The sequence below is a fragment of the Aplysia californica genome, unplaced genomic scaffold, assembly GCF_000002075.1.
Source record: "Aplysia californica isolate F4 #8 unplaced genomic scaffold, AplCal3.0 scaffold00208, whole genome shotgun sequence".
In the NCBI taxonomy this organism is placed as follows: domain Eukaryota; kingdom Metazoa; phylum Mollusca; class Gastropoda; order Aplysiida; family Aplysiidae; genus Aplysia; species Aplysia californica.
In genome coordinates, this window is record NW_004797478.1 from 6,698 (window position 1) to 27,514 (window position 20,817).

Genomic DNA, 20,817 nt, shown 5'->3' on the forward strand with positions numbered 1-20,817 from the left:
TTCAATAACAATTATCTCAATTTCTATAGATAGATGGGTATTTTTTTTTCCGCCAAAAAGCAAGACAAATAAACAAGCTTTAAGATAATACCAATAACTCCATATGCCCTAAAATTAACAAGCGCCTGACTCCACCACGGTGCGACACATATATGCGATAGTTTATTTAAAGATGAATTTTACTTTCACTTCACAAGAGGCTGCACTCCGCAAATTCTTCTCCATATCAATCACGAAGACAAACTAAACACTTTGGAAACAGATAAAATTTCAGACAACAGCTCTACAAAGAGATACTCAAAACAAAGCAGACGTCTGTATCCTCACAGGAATGCATTTTCCATACTGATAAGGACCCAGGTCGTACTTCTGCTTCACTTCAGTACACAATGTAATTCATTTTGCAATGTGTCAGGGAGGATGATGCCCGTACTCAATGCCATGGCACAAACTTGAAGAACCTGCCATCACTCAAACATCCTTTGCCTAAAATATCTTAACTGTTTGACTATTCCATACTTGCAAATTTACCAGTACACTTTCATCATAGCTTCAGAAAAGATACCTGCGGCTGGATTTTCATCGAGCAGTAAGGGATTTGACAAATCTGAATAAATACAGAGCGCATGAACCAACTGCACAAAATGGTCACATTCTAACAGAGAACAAAAGATGCGGGTGTATTTTGTATTCAAAATGGTTTGTAGAAAGCATGCTGAACAAGTGTAGCCCCATGGACGTAAAAATTAACAATTTTGACAGTACAAAAATCAGAACCAACTAAGCAGCAACAGACAGGAAGAGCTCAGCCAAAGCATTTCCACAGGCAATACAAATCATTAAAAAGAGAACTTGCATTTTTACTTTTCTTAATATCAGCAAAGTAGCTTTTAAAAAAAAGGTCGAAATGGGTTTCACGCTCAAACAAATTGTCCTTACCATATAAGCTACATGGTATAGGGACTCTCACCTGTACAGAAATTTCAGACTTTCATATTTTTATACACAATTTTACAGCTAAAGTACAACATCAGAGTTAAATCAGGCTACACAGCATCGTCATTCTTGATGAGACGAAATTTCTGCAGCAGCTCACTCAAAACATAAAACAGATACTTTGTAGTATCCAAGGTGAAATTTTTTTTATCAGAAATCTTTTTTGTCCCACAAACAGAATGAGCTTATTACAAAAAGACCTAGGACAATTCACACTCAGTGGCTATTCACATTGGACTTGGCGTACAGTTGCGTCCACTGCCGAGCTGTAAAGAGATTTTTAAAAATAAAAATATTAGACATTTAAATTCAATTTTTTGAAATATCGCTCAAAATTGTTTTATCTTACCAAGCCCTGACACACCCATATTTTTTGTACACTACAATGCCAGACCACAGGACTAAAATTTCCCTTTGAACCACTGTGCTAAATTTTCACAGTCATGCTTTCTTTTACAGAAGTACTCCCACAGCTTAAAGGTTCTAAGCACAGAGATGCCAACAACAGAAAACCGAAATGAGTATTGGGAAATATGAAAATGTGTATTTTCAGGGGAAAATGTGTATTCCCCACGACCGGCCGACAAACTAGTAAAATGTTCAGGGTGTCCAGCAATATTTCCAGAAAAAAAATCTACTAGCTCACGAACTCGAAAAAGGGAGCACACAAGCGTACAATATACAGGTATCTAGTCAACAACACGTCAGTGTTAGGTGTCGTACTGGGGTCTTGTTTGATTTAAGTACGTTATTTCAGTCTGTTGTAATATTTTCCTCTCATTATTATATAAAAAATTAATCCTGCTTTGAGCTTCGGAAGGGCCTAGAACAAGAATTTCGCCTATCACGAACCAGTCTGGGTGTCATGATTCATATTACGAACTGACAAGACTCAAATCATTCCTCAAACTCATAGAAAAGCAATAACTTGAATGGCTCAAGAAGACCCATGCACTGTGAGAGTTGTAACAACTGTGGGAGGGCAAGATGCAGTGACACTGAAAATCTGCAATTCCCGAACAGAAAGCTACAACATACACTGTAGGTATAATTTACTATCACCCATCCAATGAAACGTGAACACTTTATTTCAATAACACAGACTTGCAAAGTATGAAGGGTCCCGATTCCGCAAACGGCCTGCACCAACTCATGCTTTGCAGAAAGCTCTAATCAAAATTCTGAAATTTACTTCCAAGTTTTCATCCTCTGGTGTTGCCTTCAATAATCCCCTCCCCTATTCCGTAGTCCTATACTTCGCAACGCCGTTACTCCCACCAAGACAGTCTTTGCTCACACGATGCCGCATTTATTTATGATGCGAATGCGTGCAGGTTCACTGACCAGTCACGATGGCGGGCCAGACAATCTAAAAATCGGACAACACTTGTATTTTCTTTTCTTTCCCCACAAGTTACAGCACAGAGACGAGTCCGAGTATTGATTAAATTTTATTTGCCGCTGGCAAACTTCTCGGTGGTAATGAAAGCCAAAGTAGATCTTGATTTTCCCGATCGAGCCTCGGTGTCACATACACTTACGCCTGCCGCCATAGCCACATGTTCGTGTGAAAGTGAAACGTACTCTCGGACGGGGAAAAGATTAACAATCGTGACCGGCAAAAAAGAACTTACTAACCTGATCGGAATTGGTTTTCAAATATTCCAGTTCCGCAATACTGATACTATTTTGACAAAAGATGGGACTTGAGACAATTAGGTTTACTCGCCCAAGCTGAATCTCGTACTTTCCGCGTTCCAGGATGCGTATTTTTTCATGAAAAGTCGTATTCGCGTATTTTCGGAAAAAAATCGTACTAAAATATGTAAAATCGTACTGGTTGGCATCTCTGTAAGTACTAGTAACCTATAAACAGCATAAATAACAAGACTAATATTCCAAATGCAAAATACTTTTTACTTCTTGAAAACTGGTCCATAAATAAAGAAGTTGTCCCTTTGTACATGTCAGGAATTGTGGGTATTTTAGAGAAAATTCTCATAGAGGAATAAACAAAGCTAGGAAAACGGAACCAAAATATTGAACAGCAATGTAAAACCTTCTATTTTACATTTGTGAATGGAATTGGCTGAAAATTGGCAGTTTTATAGTGCGTAGCAACAAAGGAAAGGGGGGTGGGTCTAAAATGGAAAGCTATAAATTTTGAACAGGTAGAGGGGAGGAGCAGCACTTTTCCTTTTCGTCAACCCGCAGCCACATCCCGAATCGTCATCTACATCTCAACCTATGACATGGGTCAAACTTAAATCTATTTATAGGTAGTACCGGAACATGTATAGGCGAAGTGATGACTGATGTGCCATGTGACAGTCGCAATATTGAAATTGTTTTGGTCTCTCTTTACTCATCACCCCGCAAATTTGTTGATGTTTTTCACTGGACTCTGCCTTTACTAAAATGTCGAATCTAGATCTAGTTGTAATCTAGCTGCAAGTTGTAGATTTCTGGAATCCGAGAGATTAAATAAATGGGACACGGCTCTAGTAGTAGACTCTTCTACTTCTACTTCTAAACCTTCAAGGTTACAATTAAAGGCCAAGCCTAGGCTTGTAAGGCTTCATTTTGTTGAAAGTGTTGAACACAAAGTCTAAGAAGCCAGCAAAACTTACACATTTTTCTAACGAAATGAAGCTTAAATTGACTTTTATATTGTCAATACGAGATCGTGTTTAGTCATCTAACCATCTAAGTAAGAAATAAAACGAACACAGGTTTAAGATTGTCCTTGTGGCTCTATACTAGATCTAGATCTAGACCTAATTTAGTGACACCTGCAGATCTAATACTCATCCCTCTTGGCAAAAAGTAGATCTAGATCTAGACTAGGTCACATCCATACACAGGCCTAGATACTAGATATGTAAACCTGCAACTAGATTATAACTAGATCCAGATTCGAGATTTTAGTAACGGCCGAGTCCAGGGAAAAACATCAACAAATTCGCGAGATGATGATTAAAGAGAGACCAAAACAATCTCAATATTGCGACTATCACATGACACATCATCACTTCGCCTATATATGTTCCAGTTACTACCTATAAATTGAAGTTTGACCCATGTCAAGGGTTTAGATGTGGCTGACGATTCGGGATGTGGCTGCGGGTTGACGAAAGGGAAAAGCGCGGAGGAGTAACTGGATAAGCGTAGATCTTGAGGCTCACGAGAGGATATTACAGTAGTCTCCGCCTAAATGCACGCCATACAAAAGCACGCTCCGCTCAAACGCACGCTTTCGTCATCTGACGGTTTTTTTACTATATAATCTAGACGTACAAACGCACGGTCACTCCCTCTAAACGCATGCTCCGATCTGCGAAACACACTCACAGGTAAAGCTTGACTAAGGGAAATTTTCACAACTACAAGCCTAGAAAACCTGATATTTGGTGAGACTGCCCCTTACGCCGGACAAAGAGAGTGATGGACAGCGTTTTCACACCCAACTTTCCACTGACACATAGGTCTAGGACTGGTCAGTGAAATGTTAGGGGTTTGGGGGACTGAAATGTTATTTGATTGGTCACTGCAAATGCATCTCTTTTGAGAGAAGGTTTCTGACTGGTGTTTGAGTGACTGCGTGTTGGCTAATGTTTAGTTAGACCATAGCCTATGATGCGCAACATGCGTGAATGCTCGTTCATGAATTTACGGTCGGGGGTGGTCGCTTGGAAAGCCACGTGGTTGGGCCGTCGTCTCTATGACTATCACCAACAATTTCTTTTCAGGCAATTGGTTTCTGACATTTTATGGTTCATTCATTACATCTAGTCTGTCTTTCTGCCCCCCCCCCACACACATACCAATTCATCGCCTTTGCAGCCTTAACCGCAGTCAGGGAAGCTTTGACAAAACAGTCACGTGTCGTCACATTATTGGCCAAAGTGACCCCCACCCCAAAGGGAGGTAACTAGTATATCAAGGCAATGAGAAGACTGTGTCCCTTCCTCCCTTTGCTGAGGTTCATGTAAATGCACTCTCCGTGTAAACACGCTAAGGAGCCCTCCCGAGCACCGTGCGTTTAGTCGGAGACTACTGTAGGTGAAAATGGCAATCCTCATGCCACTGTGAAGTCTTCAAAGTTGACCACTCTTTGCTTGACATAAGTCAAAAACCCATCCAGGGGTCATTTTAGAGTAAAGGGAGACCATTTTACCAGTTGTGAACACGAGTCACCGTGGATTCTTCCCTTCGTGCTTCGGGTTAGATCCCGTTCGCCTCAGATCTCGCATTTTCCTTGCTCCTTAGCACCAGGATCTTCGGCGGAGACTACTTGTACGACAATACTACTTACCCTGATCAATTGCGCTCTTTTCATTTGTTTTCCAGTGTTCTGCTACATTGTTCTCTAAGGGGTCATCTGGGTTGGGGGCGCTTAAGAGTGCTTGGATGGAAAGGAGAACTGTGCGAATCTGCAGTGCTGGACTCCATTTGTCTGCAAGTGGAAACAAACATAATCATAAAAATATTAAATACATGGGATCTCTTCTTCGGTTTTGAAATCCCTGAACACACTACCATGGGACATGCCATCTTCATTCGGACACATAGGATTATAAAATTATTTTTTACACAAGCAACACTGTAACACTTTTTTTTTCCTAGTAAGTGTTTTAAGGCGCTCGCAAATGCATAAGGTCATATGAATGCACAGAACACACCAAACATTTTCAGTTGGTAGGAAATTTTGAATTTTGCTCGGGTGGAGGCTGAAGCCTACTCTTATCGATTTTTAGACCACAAAGGGATCTTTTATTTGCTCAACTTGCACATGGGGCCTCCGAGATTTTTCGCCCTTGTCCAAGAAGGCAAGGTGTAGATCTTTCCTACCAGAAGATCAGGGGTGTGGCTGAAAAACAGCAGTAAGAAGGAGGCAAGGAGTAGCAGTACAAAAGGCTGCAGAAAGAGTCAGGAGCCTAGAAGAGGGGGCAAAGGAGCTGAGGGGTTGGGTCAGAAAGCAGAAATGATGAAAGCACATGACAGAACATTGTTGGAGAGCAGGAAAGGAGGTGAAAGGAGACAATTTAAGAGAAGCCCATTTATCCGTCGGTCGCTACCCTGATGTGAACCCGAGACCTTTTTTTTTTATAGTAGAGGGTTTTACGGCGCTTGCAACTGCATAAGGTCATATGAGCACCAAGGGGTGGGTGTCAACAGAGAAGTCTTTACAGGGAATATCAAGGCACTCCGGAAAGAGCAGGTCACAAGAGAGTGACAAACATACAAAAGATGTAGAGGAAAATGACAATAGTAAGGATCAGGAAAGAAAAAGCAGCAGTTCCCTGTTGTAGATCAGGCACAGTTAGGAGCGTGACATGAGTCAGCCCATTTACAATTCTACTATGCTTGAACGAGAAATTTCCCCCCTTTGGGAATGGCCTAAAGACACTACAGTCAATGGCACTGCCCTGGGGGGAGTCCGACACCTTTGAATGAGAGGCGAACACCTTAACCTCTAGGCCACGAGAGCCCCCTGTAACACTTTACCACTTGGAATAAACACAAAACCAAAGAATACACAGAGTAAAACAAAATGACAAAGAACATATTCAGAGAACATTTAAAAGATTGGTGAACAAAATGGCCACCAAAGTTTGAATACACCCAAAGTTTGGATGTCCTTGGAAATTGCAAGTTTACATTTTTGTGCCTCTGATCAACATTTTTGGGTAAAACCAACACAGAAATGTGTTTTTAAATTTAAAAATGGAAATTTTATAAGTGCTCAGACAAAAAAAGAAAAAAACTGCAAAAATTGTGTAAAGCCGAAAAATGCTTGCTTCTTTGATTTTATTATTTTGACAAGCGCCTGATTTCACCACAATGCCACACACACAGAAACCAGGATGAACACTGAACTGACTTCACCATTGTGAGCCCATTTGAGGAAATCAGGAACTGGTCACCTCAGGGCAATTATGAGTTTTGTGCTTTTCTGAAAGCTGGGATCTTCATGATTATTATGCACTTTAGATTTTTCAATTATCTTTCTTATAGGCAAAGATATTGCATTTTGAAGCAACAAATACTAAAAAGTAAGATCTGCCAAAAATGCTTTCAAGCGCGCTTTGCACAGAGCTCTTTTAAGGCCACAATCTTACTTCTTAGCACCAAAATCTACAATTAAGTGATAAGTTATTTTTACTTATTTTTTCTAATTTTCTCAAAGTATTCCATTCAAGGATTAAAAATATCCGGCTTTGGGAATCATTATCAGTTATAATATAATCCCAGAAATGGCAAATTAGAGTGAAACCGGGCTATCTGAAGGACCATTTTCAAAAGCTAAAAACTCAAAGTCAAAAGCCATCCATGCTATCTGTAAACTAATTACATATTTGTAATCTGCACACAAATCTTAAGAAAATGACGCTAGTTTTCTTGAAATTGTAAATAATAATTTTACTACTTTTAGAAGACTTGCATTATATTAGTATTATTAGCGAATTTAAAAAATAGTCAAAATAGCAAAGTAAAAAAAATCATTATAAAAATATTTTTTCTCAAAAATTAGAAAAAGCTAGCTTCGTTTCATTTGAAATTGCATGGTGCACTTTACAAATTTTATGTTTTTATCTTGGACGTTTTTTTTAGTTTTTAGCTTTTAAAACCTAGAAATGATCATTTAGAGGAAAGGGGCAAAAACATTTCAAAATTGCTCTGAAGCATTGTATTGGCTCACAATGTTACAACCTTAAGGCCTCTATAATTTTTTCATGTTCCAAGCAATGCGTTTTCGTGACGGCATCGCCCAGATGACAGGCACAAACAATGATGCCTTTCGAGCCCCCTAGCTGATAATAGAACAGTGCGTCTTACGACCGATATTCATCGGGACAGACAGATATATGTTGTTTTGGAGGTCCTTGATTTTGACTTGATTTTAATGTCATAGAGAAAAGAGACCTCTCAGCGAGTCTGCAGAAACCACACGAGTTGCCTGTTGATCATTTTTTTCTTTAATTTGCACAGACAGCTCCTTAAAGCAATTGGTCTATAGTTGGATGGGTGTGTGCGGTCTTTGTTAGGTTTCGGAATTGGAATAACAGTGGCAAGTCAGCAGGACTCTGGAAAGGTGAGCAACTGCCACATGTCATAGTATATGTTGAGGAGAAGGGTGAGAGTTTCTGTGGGCACGTGTTTAATGATCTGGTTGTGTACTCCATCTGGACTCGGTGCTGTATTGCCCAGATCCGAAGTGTGAGTGAAAGCTAGGTGTTGTCCTCTGTTGATTTTGATGTTTTGGAAAGTGGTAGGCCTACTGTTGTAGATGGTTTTGGATGAGTTTGGATATATATTCAGGGTGCATACCTTAGCAATACCACAGCTTTTTTACAGATGGGTACTACCAGAGACCTAGAAAAGTAAACGAGACAGTACAGCTTGGGCCAGACCACGAATTTGACAATTCCCGTGACAACAGGAACTGCGGCGGTAAACTCAAACAAACATGGCTGATCCAGAGATGCCAAACACAGAAAACCGAAATGAGTATTGGGAAATATGAAAATGTGTATTTTCAGGGGAAAATGTGTATTTCCCACGACCGACCAACTAGTAACTGTAAAAATTACTAGCTCACCAGCTCGGAAAAGGGAACACACACGCGTATAATATACATGTATATGCAGTCAACAACATATGTCGTACAGGGGTCTTGTTTGACTTTAAAAGTATTTCAATCTATTATATATTTTCCTCTCATTATTATAAAAAAAATAAATCCTGCTTTGAGAGTTCGTAAGGGCCTAGAACAAGAATTTCGACTATCAAGAACCAGTCTGGGTGTCATGATTCATATTATGAACTGACAGACTCAAATTATTGCTCAAACTCAGAGAAGAGCAATAACTTGAAAGGCTCAAGTAGACCCGTGGACTGTGAGAGTTGTAACAACTGTGAGAGGGCAAGATGCAGTGACACTGAAAATCTGCCAGTCTTGAACAGAAGGCTACAACATACACCGTAGGTATAATTTACTATCACCCATCCAAGTAGATCTAGGTATAATTTACTGTCACCCATCCAAGTAGATATAGGTATAATTTACTATCACCCATCCAAGTAGATATAGGTATAATTTACTATCACCCATCCAAGTAGGTATAATTACTTTCACCCATCCAATGAAACGCGAACACTTTATTTCAATATATAACACAGACTTGCAAAGTATGAGGGGTCCCGATTCCGCACACGGCCTGCACCAACGCGCGCTTAGCAGAAAGCTCTAATCAAAATTCTGCCAAGTTTCTGTCCTCTGGTGTTGCCTTAATACCCCCCCCCCTCCCCCCACATAGTACCCAAAATATAAATAATCTACTCCCCTATTCTCTGTAGTCATATACTTCGCAACACCATTACTCCCACCAAAGATGGTCTTTACTCACACGATGCCGCATTTAATTATGACGCGAATGCGTGCAGGTTCAGTGACCTGTCACGATGGCGAGCCAGACAATCTAAAAATCGGACGACGCTTGTTGTATTTTCTTTTCTTTTTTTTTTCCCCACAAGCGACGAGTCCGAGTGTTTATTACATTTTATTTGCACGCCGACATTGCGTTAATACTGCACAACCTGAATGCCACAAATGTTGCGTTATCAGACAACTGCTGGCAAACTTCTTGGTGGTAGCGAAAGCAGATCTTGATTTTCCCGATCGAGCCACGGTGTCACATACGCTTCCGCCTGCCGCCATAGCTGCCTATTCGCGTGAAAATGAAACGTACTCCCCGGACGCGGAAAAGCTGAATGAATATAATATCACGATCGCGACCGGCAAAAATGACCTTACTGACCTTATCCTGCGATACTGATTTTTTAAAAGATGGGACTTGAGATAATTAGGTTTACTCGCCCATGCTGAATCTCGTATTTTTCGCATTCCAGGATGCGTATTTTTTCATGAAAAGTCGTATTCGCGTATTTTCGGCAAAAAATCGTACTAAAATACGTAAAATCGTACTGGTTGGCATCTCTGCTGATCCTAAGAACACACACTGTAAGTGGTGTGCCGCAATAAACTGCACGAATTAAAAAAACAGACGACCTGAATTAGCTTTCTTTCGTTTTCCTTAAGACCCTGAAAGTTAAGTCAATTGGTGGATAAGTAGTTCACTGAAAATTTGTTTCAAAACACACACCCTTGTATTCACCATGAATGAAAGCAGTCGCTGCAGTGAAAACCTCGATAGTGTTGCCTTTTGTCTATCACAAACCTTTGAGTATATCTAAACATATCCTGCCAAGTTTGTCTATGTTGGGATGATATATCTTCGTCATGAATCTAACTTTTGGGGCTGACATTGGGTACTCTTCCGGTAGAAACAGTTCCAGCTTGAACAACCCGCCTTCATAGGGAGACTGAAAAAGAAAAATACAGGCATTCAATATGTGTATGACTACAGTTGAACCTGCTTTAATAAACACATGTCCAAAACAATCACCTGTACTGAATTCTTTTCTGCATTAAAGAACCCCTCAAGATCCCCCCTTTGCATTTGATCTATATTTATAATGACACAGTATTGACACATTCATTGTGTACCTAAGGAAAGAGGTTAAAAAGTTAACTACAGTCACCTACTGACAAGGAGAAAAGTGGCCACACAACATGGATGGCCATATTAGGCGAACTGATCAAATCGAAGAAAGCCAACCATTCCCTTCTCAGATCCAAACCGGGGCGGATCTCAGGCTTAAGACTGCCATAAGGCGAATTCAAAATGGTTTTTACTTTCTTTTGAAAAAAAAAGGGGGGGGGGGGGGGGGTGTAAGAAGGGGTTGGTTTTTTTTTGTTACTTCGTGCCTGTTTTTTGGTTACTGTTATATTACTGTTTACTGATTTTGTGCAAGGGCAAAGTAGTAAACGAATGTAAGATGATGACGTTCAAGGGTCATGGTAACACGAACAGTGGGTCACCAGAACGAGCGATGCTTCTGTCACAAGTTCCCGTTAACGTCCTGTGTTACTTTGTTTCAGATTGGGCAAACAAAGCAGTGACCAGTCATCTCTCATACGATTTGGGTATGAGTTGTAGACATGGCTTATAGGTTATGGCGGATCACAAGCTTCCCTCACCAGCAGTTAAAAATTGATTGTTACCCATTGATCAACTTGGGTAAACATTCATTGGAGAGATTAACAATTACAACAGGTGAATGGATTATGACTGCCCTTCCACAGCGTCAAGGGCCGAATCAAAATTTATAATTTATGACAAAACATCATGCGTTGCAGGTAAACTTGACCATGGGTTGATGAGATAGGGTGGCCCCGCTGGACAGGTGGCCGTTTTACACTACTAAATTATATAGATAGAAAAAACGAAAGGGGGGAAATGGAAAGTGGTCATTTGTACATGTGGCCGTCATGGCAGGTTCAACTGTATTTAATTTTAGTACGAGTTTTGCGACACTTTTAAGCATAAGGTCATATAAACGCCAAGGGGTGGATGTCAACAGAGAAGTCTTTACAGGGAATCAGGCTTACTCTGCTCACCTCTCTAGCTTCAACAGCACAAAGTCTGTTTCGACTTTCAAGGCACCCCGGAAATAGCGGGTCACAAGAGTGTGACAAACATACAAAAGAAGTAGAGGAAAAATGACAACAGTAAGGATTAGGAAAGAAAAAGCAGCAGTTCCCTGTTGTAGATCACTCTTGCACAAAATCAGCAACAAAATAAAAAGCAAACAAAAAACAAACCAACAACAACAATGCGGCTACCTTCAGTTGGGACCTCAGAAGGGAATGGTTTGATTTCTTAATTTTTACCAATCCTTTTTTATCAGTCCTGCCTTATAAGGCCACTTTTCTCCTTGAAAATGGGTGGCCGTCTTATACAGGTTTGACTGTACTTGCATCCAATAAGTGGACAATTATGAATTTATAATAGAGGGAACAAACATTTCAAATCTTAGCCACATAGGGGTTTTATTTAAAATCTTGGTTGCTTCAGAGAATCCAGAGATAACCAAAAAAAATGGTTGCTTTAGCTGACTAACATCAAAGAAGGCAAAAAGGAAAAGGAAGAAAAAAACACATCTATACAATTTGTAAATATATACCTGTGAAGGGCCAGCTACTACAACATGAAAATATCTGGCATTTGATTCATCTGGGATGGCTGTGATTCCAGCAACAGGCTCTGCCATGAGCCGTTGTGTCTCCTGATAAAGAGAATAAGAATTATTGAACAACCTCATGTGAAACTCAACACATTTTGAAAACAGAAATATGCAGGACCTAGTAGTCAGCTACTTTTAATACACCTTAATGCGTTCTTTGCCTTATGATAGCATTTTACTTACACGAGTATGTACATTAACGGGAGGAGCGACCTTCATTTTGGCCGATTTTGGGTCAAGCTATGCAAATTGAGATGTTGGCTGATATTTTAAGATAAACCAGTTGTTTGTCAAGAATTGCAAGGAGACAATTGAGAAAGTCTTTATTCCCGTTGTAAATAGCCTTTGAAAACCTAAGGGTGGGTTAAAATATAGTGAATTTTCAAAATAATTGTAGTTTCTCTCAAAATGTCTTTTTTTTTTTCAGTTTTCCCTTACTCCTTCCTTAGGTTTCATCCTTTTAACATGAAACTTTCAGGAAACATAAATGAAAAAGCTGCCATCAATGTCACAGAGATATTTGCAAAAAAAATGACACTTTTCCATAGGCAAGCGATTACGCAACCAACATTTTTTAAAGGTTTATTGGGAAAATTCTCATTTTTTAATTTTTTAAATTTTTCACTTATTGAAAAAAAAACATTGCTGTTATGTTGATAGCAACTGGTTGGTCAAAATATGGTTAGTAAAAAAGAAAGCCTTAGGGACTTGAGATTCGTTGTTTATTTTCAAGATGGAGGTCATTTCCAATCCAAAGCAACCGCTGTAGCTATGCAAAAATGAAAATACTTATCAAGAGATTTTTCTATGCTTCACATTATGTGTGTACGTAGATTTGATCTCGAGCAACAAACATAGATTAGAAAATGGACCTTGAGGGTTGCTCCTCCCGTTAAATACAAGGAGTGTCTCCAATTCTCAGGTTAAAAGGTTACAAATTTTACTGTAAATATTTCCGTCGTAAAAACAACAGTAAAAACAACATTTTACAATTATCAGTGCTTCCACCAGCTGAAGTTGAAAAGTAAGGAAAATTTTGCCGGGGGTCTGGGGGGCGCATAAGCCCCTAGCAGGGTCCAGGGACTGCCTCCCGGTGTGGGTTCAGGTGGCGAGGCCCAGCCTCTTTGAATATGAAACCTCTGATATACAAGGAGAAATTATTGCGAGCGCCAAAAAACCTCGACTAAAACAAAAACAAGGAGAGTTTTAGTTTTAGTAGAAGTTTTTACGGCGCTCGCAACTGCATAAGGTCATATGAGCGCCAGAAGATTAGAGGTGTTACAAGAGAGTAACAAACATAAAAAAGAGATAAGGACGATAGATGTTTGATGGGAAAGAAGAAGCAAACCACACCAGAGCACCCGCCAACCACCCACAAACAAGGAGAAATTCTTTGCAAACTGAACTGTAACAAAGAGTGGGAGAGTCTTCTAAACTCCAGAGACAAGGAAAAAGTAACAAACAGTTCTCCACCACTGTATCATTTTGTTTTAAAAACTGCAGAAAGTAATATTTTCAGGATCTGAGAGACAAAAAGAGTAAGACAATGAAAAGAGATCATTCAGTCAATCACGGGTAATACAAATCAAGTTCTCAACCCATCCACCAACAAGCCCAATGAAAAAGGATGTACACACACAATTGGATAAAGAAGGATAGAGAGAGAGCACACAAATGAAGGAGTATGCAGGGTGACTGCCAACCCGGCTTCTCAATTTTCCAGGGGCATGTATAACAATGAAAGCGCTTGCTCCATTTATACACACACACACACACACCACGCATGTAGGTACATTATTATTACAGTGGAACTCGGATTCAACGAGCTCGGATTCAACGTGGAGATAGATTCCCCGTTTTTTTTCCTTCTTTAAAATCAATAACAATAACCCGGATTCAACGATGACTTAAATTAGCAAGCTCGGATTCAACGAGATCGCTTCAAGGGTGAACACCCCCCTCAGACGCGGCTTTGCTCATTTTTCTCCCACAACGAACTTTATCTCTTCCTGGAAACCATCCATTGCACCTGCATCGTGAACCATATAACGCAACAATTATTGTAACATGCAGGTCTGGCATTACAAACTTGGTGTCGCCATGAAAGTAAATCAATATTGTCACTGTGTCGTCACTTATAGGGGCAACATGAAGAAAAGAAAGTTATACAAGCGTCTTGTCGGGCTCGCCATTGTGGCCAGTCAATGAACCTGCGCGCGTTCTGAGTGCTGCGAAGTACAGGACTCAGGAATTATTTTTTTTTTTTTTTCAAGACGCACTCGGGGATAGGGGGAAGGGGAGGGCTGGACGCAACACCAGTGGACAAAAAAACAAACTGGAAGCAAATACGTTTAAATTAATGTTTAGAATTTTGATAACTACTACAGCTCTCTGTTAAGTAAAGTGTGCGTGGGTGCAGGCCTTGTGTGAAAACGGCCTAAGTGTTCGCGTTTCATTGGATTGGTGGCAGCATATTAGATTATATTAGATCTCTTCTATATTTTAGCTTTCTGTACAAGATTCGCAGATTTTCAGTATCACTGCATCTTGCCCTCCCACAGTTCTTACACCTCTCACACTGAATAGGTCTACTTGGGCTATTCTACTGTACTTTGAGTTAGAGCATTAATTTTTGTCTTTCACGTTTATCATATAGGCCTATATATATGATATGAATCATGGCAGTCCATATTCTGGTTCTAGGCTCAAAACAAGATTCATTTTTTTATATATAGTTTATATATACAGGCGAATATGATGAAGAGAAAATATTAATAAGTCGCACAAGACCCCAGGCGCCACCATTTTCTGTACGTAATCAAGATTGTAAATTTGGTGCGTGACTCTTACTTGAAATTATCTCCCAAACCCTCAAATTGATGTGAAATAACCTTGCTTTGATAAATTGATGGTTTTCATTTCAGCATTCTAGGGTTCAAAAGTATAATAATAATGGGTGTTTCGCGAAAATGGGCTTCTTTGGCGATAACCCGGAAAGTTCCTCCTTTTTTAGAATTCTGAGTTGAGACCCAAGTCATTTAAATAAGATGAAATTGGTTTTCAAAATGCTATGATGTCACGCCCTTTGGTGCAGAAAAGCAAGCATAGACCAAATATTATAGCCTCTGGGTGTTGACCATAGAGCTAAAGATGTACTTTTCCATGTTTGATTTTGACTGTCTTCTCTAGTTTTAATATGTCCTTGGTCATTCATTTTTTATTTGCTCTTTTAGCTTTCATATTGTTTTATCCAATGTGTAGGCCTATGTTGTGTGATTTGTGTGTGTTTAGAGACAGAGAGAATATAATCGTTGTGAGGCTATGGAGATTTTTATTTATAATGTAACTACATGTACAAAGTCATAGTCAAGTCTACTTCTGACAAACTCAATCGATAAAGCTATCGTCATATCGTTTTATCCAATGTGCATGTTGTGTGATTTGTGTGTGTGTAACATGCTATGTATTAAATATAGAGAGAGGCTATTCACACGTGTATATATATGTATGATATGTGTGTGTGTGTGTGTGAGTGTGTGTGTGTGTCTCTCTCTCTCTCTCTCTGTGTTTATGTATTCTTGTGTGTGATTTAAAGTGTGGTGTGTGTAAAGATAGTACAGTCCGTGCCGGCTATAAGCACGCCGGCCTTAAGCACGTTTCGGACTCAAGCACGCTAAACGGCTCTTACCGAATTTTTGCTATATAAATTACACGCCTATATGCACGGTAACTTCGGCTTCAAGCACGCTTCATTTACAAGGCAGTCAATATTTTCATGATGACCCATCGAAGTTCGAACACAGTTTACACCGCAACAGTGGAGTGTGTCAAGAGAAACACAAAGAACGCAAGTGATGGACACACACACTCGCACGGGCGGAGAGGAAGGCAGAGAGATGCACACAGCCGTTCGCGCGGACATAGGATCTAGCCTGGGCCTAGGGCAAAGCTACACACGATCAAAAAAAAAAAAAAAAAAGAGAGAGTCGGGGAGATGAGGAAGGGAGGCTGGCTGTGATTTCACCTTTGACCCTCGCTACCCATTAATCCTGATTGTGTATCACCCGCGAGGTGGGATGAAGGCGGTGGTATGAGTGGCACAGCGGGCAGTGGTATGCACAGGCAGTGTGTTACAGTAGGCCTAGTGTGCTGTATCGTGACTGGAAGTCTAAATTAAGTTTTCATTTCCCATTTGACCACAAAGCAAAAACAAACAAGCGAACAAAAACTACCATGACGGGTGCCTAAATAACAGTGCACATTTTTGCTGGACCGCTATAGGCCTACTTACAAACAAAGGGAAATAGCACGGGGAATTTTCTACATGAAAATCTCTGGATTATGTCTACTTCGCACTTAAGCACGCTTCGGCTTTAAGCACGCTTAAGCTTTCTCCCGATGACCGTGCTTAAAGCCGGCATGGACTGTATTAATGGGTGGTTGGTGGGTGCTCTGGTGTGGTCTGCTCCTTCTTTCCTCTATTCAACATCTATCATCCTTATCTTTCTCTTCCTTCTTTTTGTGTTTGTTACTCTCTTGTAACACTAACACCTCTAATCTTCGGCACTTATATAAACTTATTTTGTTGCAAGTGCTAACTCTTTCGAAAACAAAAGATAGTTTTAGGTATGAACAGGGCGCTCTGGCGGCAAGCGTAAGTGTATGCATGGTACCGAAGCTCGATCTACTTTCGCTTTCTTTACCACCCAGAAATTTGCCGGTAGCAGTCTGATTAACACAACATTTGTAACATACAGGTTGTGCATTACAAACGCTGTGTCGCCAGGAAAATAAATCATTGTCCTGTGCTTTCACCTTAATGAAAAAAAGAAAGTTATACAAGCGTCTTGTCGGGCTCGACATCGTGACCGGTCAGTGAACCTGTACTTTCGCATCACATTGTGAGTACCAGTGATCGCATGGGGTCACCAAAGTTCATTCAACGTGTGCGCTGCGCGAAGTATAGAGCTCCGGGATAGGGGGATTATTGATTTTTTTTTAAGGTACAGTCGGGGGGAGGGGTGGGGTTGAAGGCAACATCGGATGACAAAAACTGAACTTGGAAGCAAATTTTAGTATTTAGAATTTTGATTATTATTAGAGCTTCCTGTTACGGAAAAGCGTGCATTGGTGCGAGCCCTGTACGGAATTGGGATCCGTCATACTCATACCTAGTAAGCCGCGTTTTTTTTAACCAAAAGGTCCGCGTTTCATTGGATGGGTGATAGTCAATGATCCCCTTGTTTCACTGTCCTGTGTTTTAAGAGAGGTATGACCATATCAAGAACATACTTTTTTAATTCTCTCTCTCTATTCCTTCCTCTCCCTCTCTGTTTTCTGAGTCTCGTTCTCTCTCTCTCTCTCTCTCTCTCTCTCTCTCTCTCTCTCTCTCTCGTGATAGTATTACATGTTTTGTAAACATCTATATTTTAGCTTTCTGTTCCAGATTCGAAGATTTTCACTGTCACTTCATTTTGCTCTCCCTTGGGAAAGATGACAGGTGGTAGATTGGGGTCATTTTTGGATTTACATTCTGCTCACAACACATAAAAAGCGGAGTGAAAAAGGAAAAAGGTCAAGGTCATGAAGGGAGCGACGCAGTTACCGTGCACCTAACTCAAGCCCCCCCCCCCCCCCGAAACAAAACACCCGGTTACTGTGCTCGTAGATAATGAGAAGCGCCTGGTTGCCGGTTACCGTGTACGTAGATATTGAGGCTACGTGCCCGGTTACCGTGTGTGTGACATTGAGATTACACGGTGAAAAAGGAAAAAATGTCAACGTCATGAAGGGAGCAAAGCAGTTGCCGCGCGTGCACCTAGCTCAAGCCCCCTTCCGCACCCCCACCCCCCGAAACTAAGTACACGGTCGAATGGGCGGAATCAGTTAACAACATGGAGGGTTTCAAGGGGCATGCCCCCCTGACCTAAACTGGGGGGTTTCAGAATGATTTTATGTTTTGGCAATTAGGATTGATATTTACATGAAAACAATTGATTTGCAAGGGTTTTAGTGGCCACACGTCCGTTCTGCAGCAAAAATTATGGCAGTTTAGCCTTCATATCAGTGCATCTGTGTGTGGGTGTAAAAGTAAAAATTTGGCCAACTTTGCTTCTCATCAGTTATTGTGCGGTTACCTTCCCTCTCACTCTCACCGGGGACTGGCAAGGTCACTTTTTATGCTTAGGCTGAGGACTTAGGGTAGCCCAGAATAGATTTACCGGTGATCTTATACTTTAGCATGTTAAATTCCCAAAGTCTACTAATCCCCGACACAGACCTTCAAAACTTTGAACTGGGCCTTAAAATGCGCAAACTACCGTAATTTTGTCGTGAACAGATGGTATAACAGTAATAACAGTGGTTTTCGGTCTTCCATTGTGATTTTGGAAGCCAGTGAGTATAATCTTGATTAGATAGATCATGTTTCAAAGTGGTCGCTCGTTACGGAAAAGAGAATAAAATCAATTGAAGAATTTAACGTGCTAAAGTATAAGATCACCGATTTACCTCCTCTACTCTAGATTAGATCAAGATCTAATCTAGTGTACAGTAAAAGTAATAAAAATCTGGGCGATTTTGTGGTTTCGTTCGTTAAAGTCAAGAGTAAAGGGGTTTCAGGGGGCGACCTAATAAAACTATGCCAATGCCAATATATGGAGGTGGGGGATGCCCCCCTATGACCCTATGTTATCCTAATTTGATGTTTAGCTTAGCAGTTAGTTTGCATCCCTGCTCTTTGTGTAGCCTATTTCAAATAGATCTAGATCTAGTATTTGGTCATCAAGACTTCTGGATTTCTTCTCTGGATGTAAACAAATAATATAATACTTTAACGAACGGAACTAACTACAAGATCACCAAAATCTCAGTGTCTGTCACCTGTGTTACACCAAAGATAGTACAGCCTACGGTAAGATGCTGCAGTGGCCCAATTTTGTGAGGCACGTCGACTCCTGGCGCCACTAGCGGCGAGCGTGCGACAGTATGTAAACAAACACGGCGAGAGACCCGCAACGCTCATGCTGTCGGCATTACTTGGCCAGTTTTGTTCAGCGATCGGCCGTTCTAATTCCAGACGAAAAACTAAATAACTGTCTTTCTTCAGATTCCCAAAGGACGAAAAATGGAAAGACAATGTGAAATTGATTTTTTAATCTTAAGTCTAGATTAGAGCTTAACTAAAGAGATCAGAGTCCAGCCTGTAAGCTTTGTTTACTCTCTGCATCATGCATCCTTGAATATGACCAATGCTTTGTACTCTGTACTTTGTTGTGTGTGGGTCCATACCATTTAGGCGTAGAACTAGATTCTAAATGCAAATGTTATATATAGATCTATATGTTTTCTGTGTTGTAGGTTATTATGTAATTTGTTCTTTAGCACAACACAGAGAGATCAGTATTTTGCTTATTAATTTGTAACTTTTTATGACGTATGGGCCATTGGCCTCGAAAGTCAATAAAGTCTAATTCAATTCAATTCTCTCTCACCACACATACTCATACACACTTGTATGCACGCACGCACGCACACACACACACACTACGCGCGCATACACACACACACACACACACACACACACACACACACACACACACACCATATGTCCTGACCACTTCTGTACATTTTATCATCATCACGGCCACCATCACATCATCATCATCATCAAATCATCTTCATGCACATCACAAAAACCACCTCCACAAACATCCAGTGGCGGTGGGTGGACCAAGATTTGGGTGGGGCTTAGGTTGGTTCCACTTCTTTACTACCAAAAATCAAGCGCTATGAGCTCAACAGTGATGATTTTGCAATACTCACGGTAAGCCACGGCATTTTAAGAACAATTCGAGCGAGGAGAATCAACTTTGTCTTCCATCTCTTTATTTTAAGTTAGCTCTAGATTCTTCTGGATGGCGGGGACGAAACCGTTTCCCTTCTAATTTTTTTTCTAATTTTCATCTAATGAAAAAGTTGCCTTAAAAGTGGTACGATGTGTTTTATAACACTTAAATAAGTTAAATCTCAGGAGCACACACAGCACCTCAAGCATATTATTATTCCGTCTATGATGAGCTGGTATCAGCTGTGGCTGTGTAGTCGAGGAAAATTGAAAGAACCCAACGAAGGTCCAATGAGGGCATAGGTGACTGTGTCACTGGGGAAAGTGTGTCGTAAACTTTCACCCTGTTGTCAAGACTAGGAGAGCGTGAGCCCTTAGAAAAGAGAGAGAGACATAATATACTTCTATGTTGTATTCTTCTTTGTACTCTCTCTCTCTCTCTCACACTCACTCTGTCCCCACTCATCTATCTCTCTGTGTGCATGTTTGTCGTTTTAACTGTAATAGCTTATCAGTTCCCCCCCTCTCCCTCCCCCCTCTTTCTCTCTCTATTCTGTTATTGCAGCATTCCCTGGTATATCTAATACATGTACTAATTGACACTATCTTTTGATTTCTAATAAAATGCATACTCCTAAAGATCCTGTCATCAATACGATAAATAATATTGCTCTAGGCCTAGATTTCGTGATTGTCAATGTCTAGATCTAGATCTTGATTTAGTAGATCGTGAGCACCCGGTACACTAGATTTATCCTCTGATCTTATCACTCGTTACCGAAGTGAGGCTATTTTTTAATCTAATGTTTTCCTTTTTAAATATT

The 20,817-nt window shown here is 40.4% G+C and overlaps 1 protein-coding gene across 1 annotated transcript in view; it reads right to left on the reverse strand.

Moving 5' to 3' along the window:
- Positions 1-1,086: 1,086 nt before the first annotated feature.
- LOC100533434 (ubiquitin-conjugating enzyme E2N) overlaps positions 1,087-20,817 on the reverse strand; it is a 32,859-nt gene continuing 13,128 nt past the window's right edge. The window contains 4 exon segments of the mRNA NM_001204713.1: positions 1,087-1,262; positions 5,312-5,452; positions 10,239-10,383; positions 12,088-12,189. Coding sequence (NP_001191642.1) covers positions 1,213-1,262; positions 5,312-5,452; positions 10,239-10,383; positions 12,088-12,189 — 438 coding nt within the window. The 3' untranslated portion in view covers positions 1,087-1,212.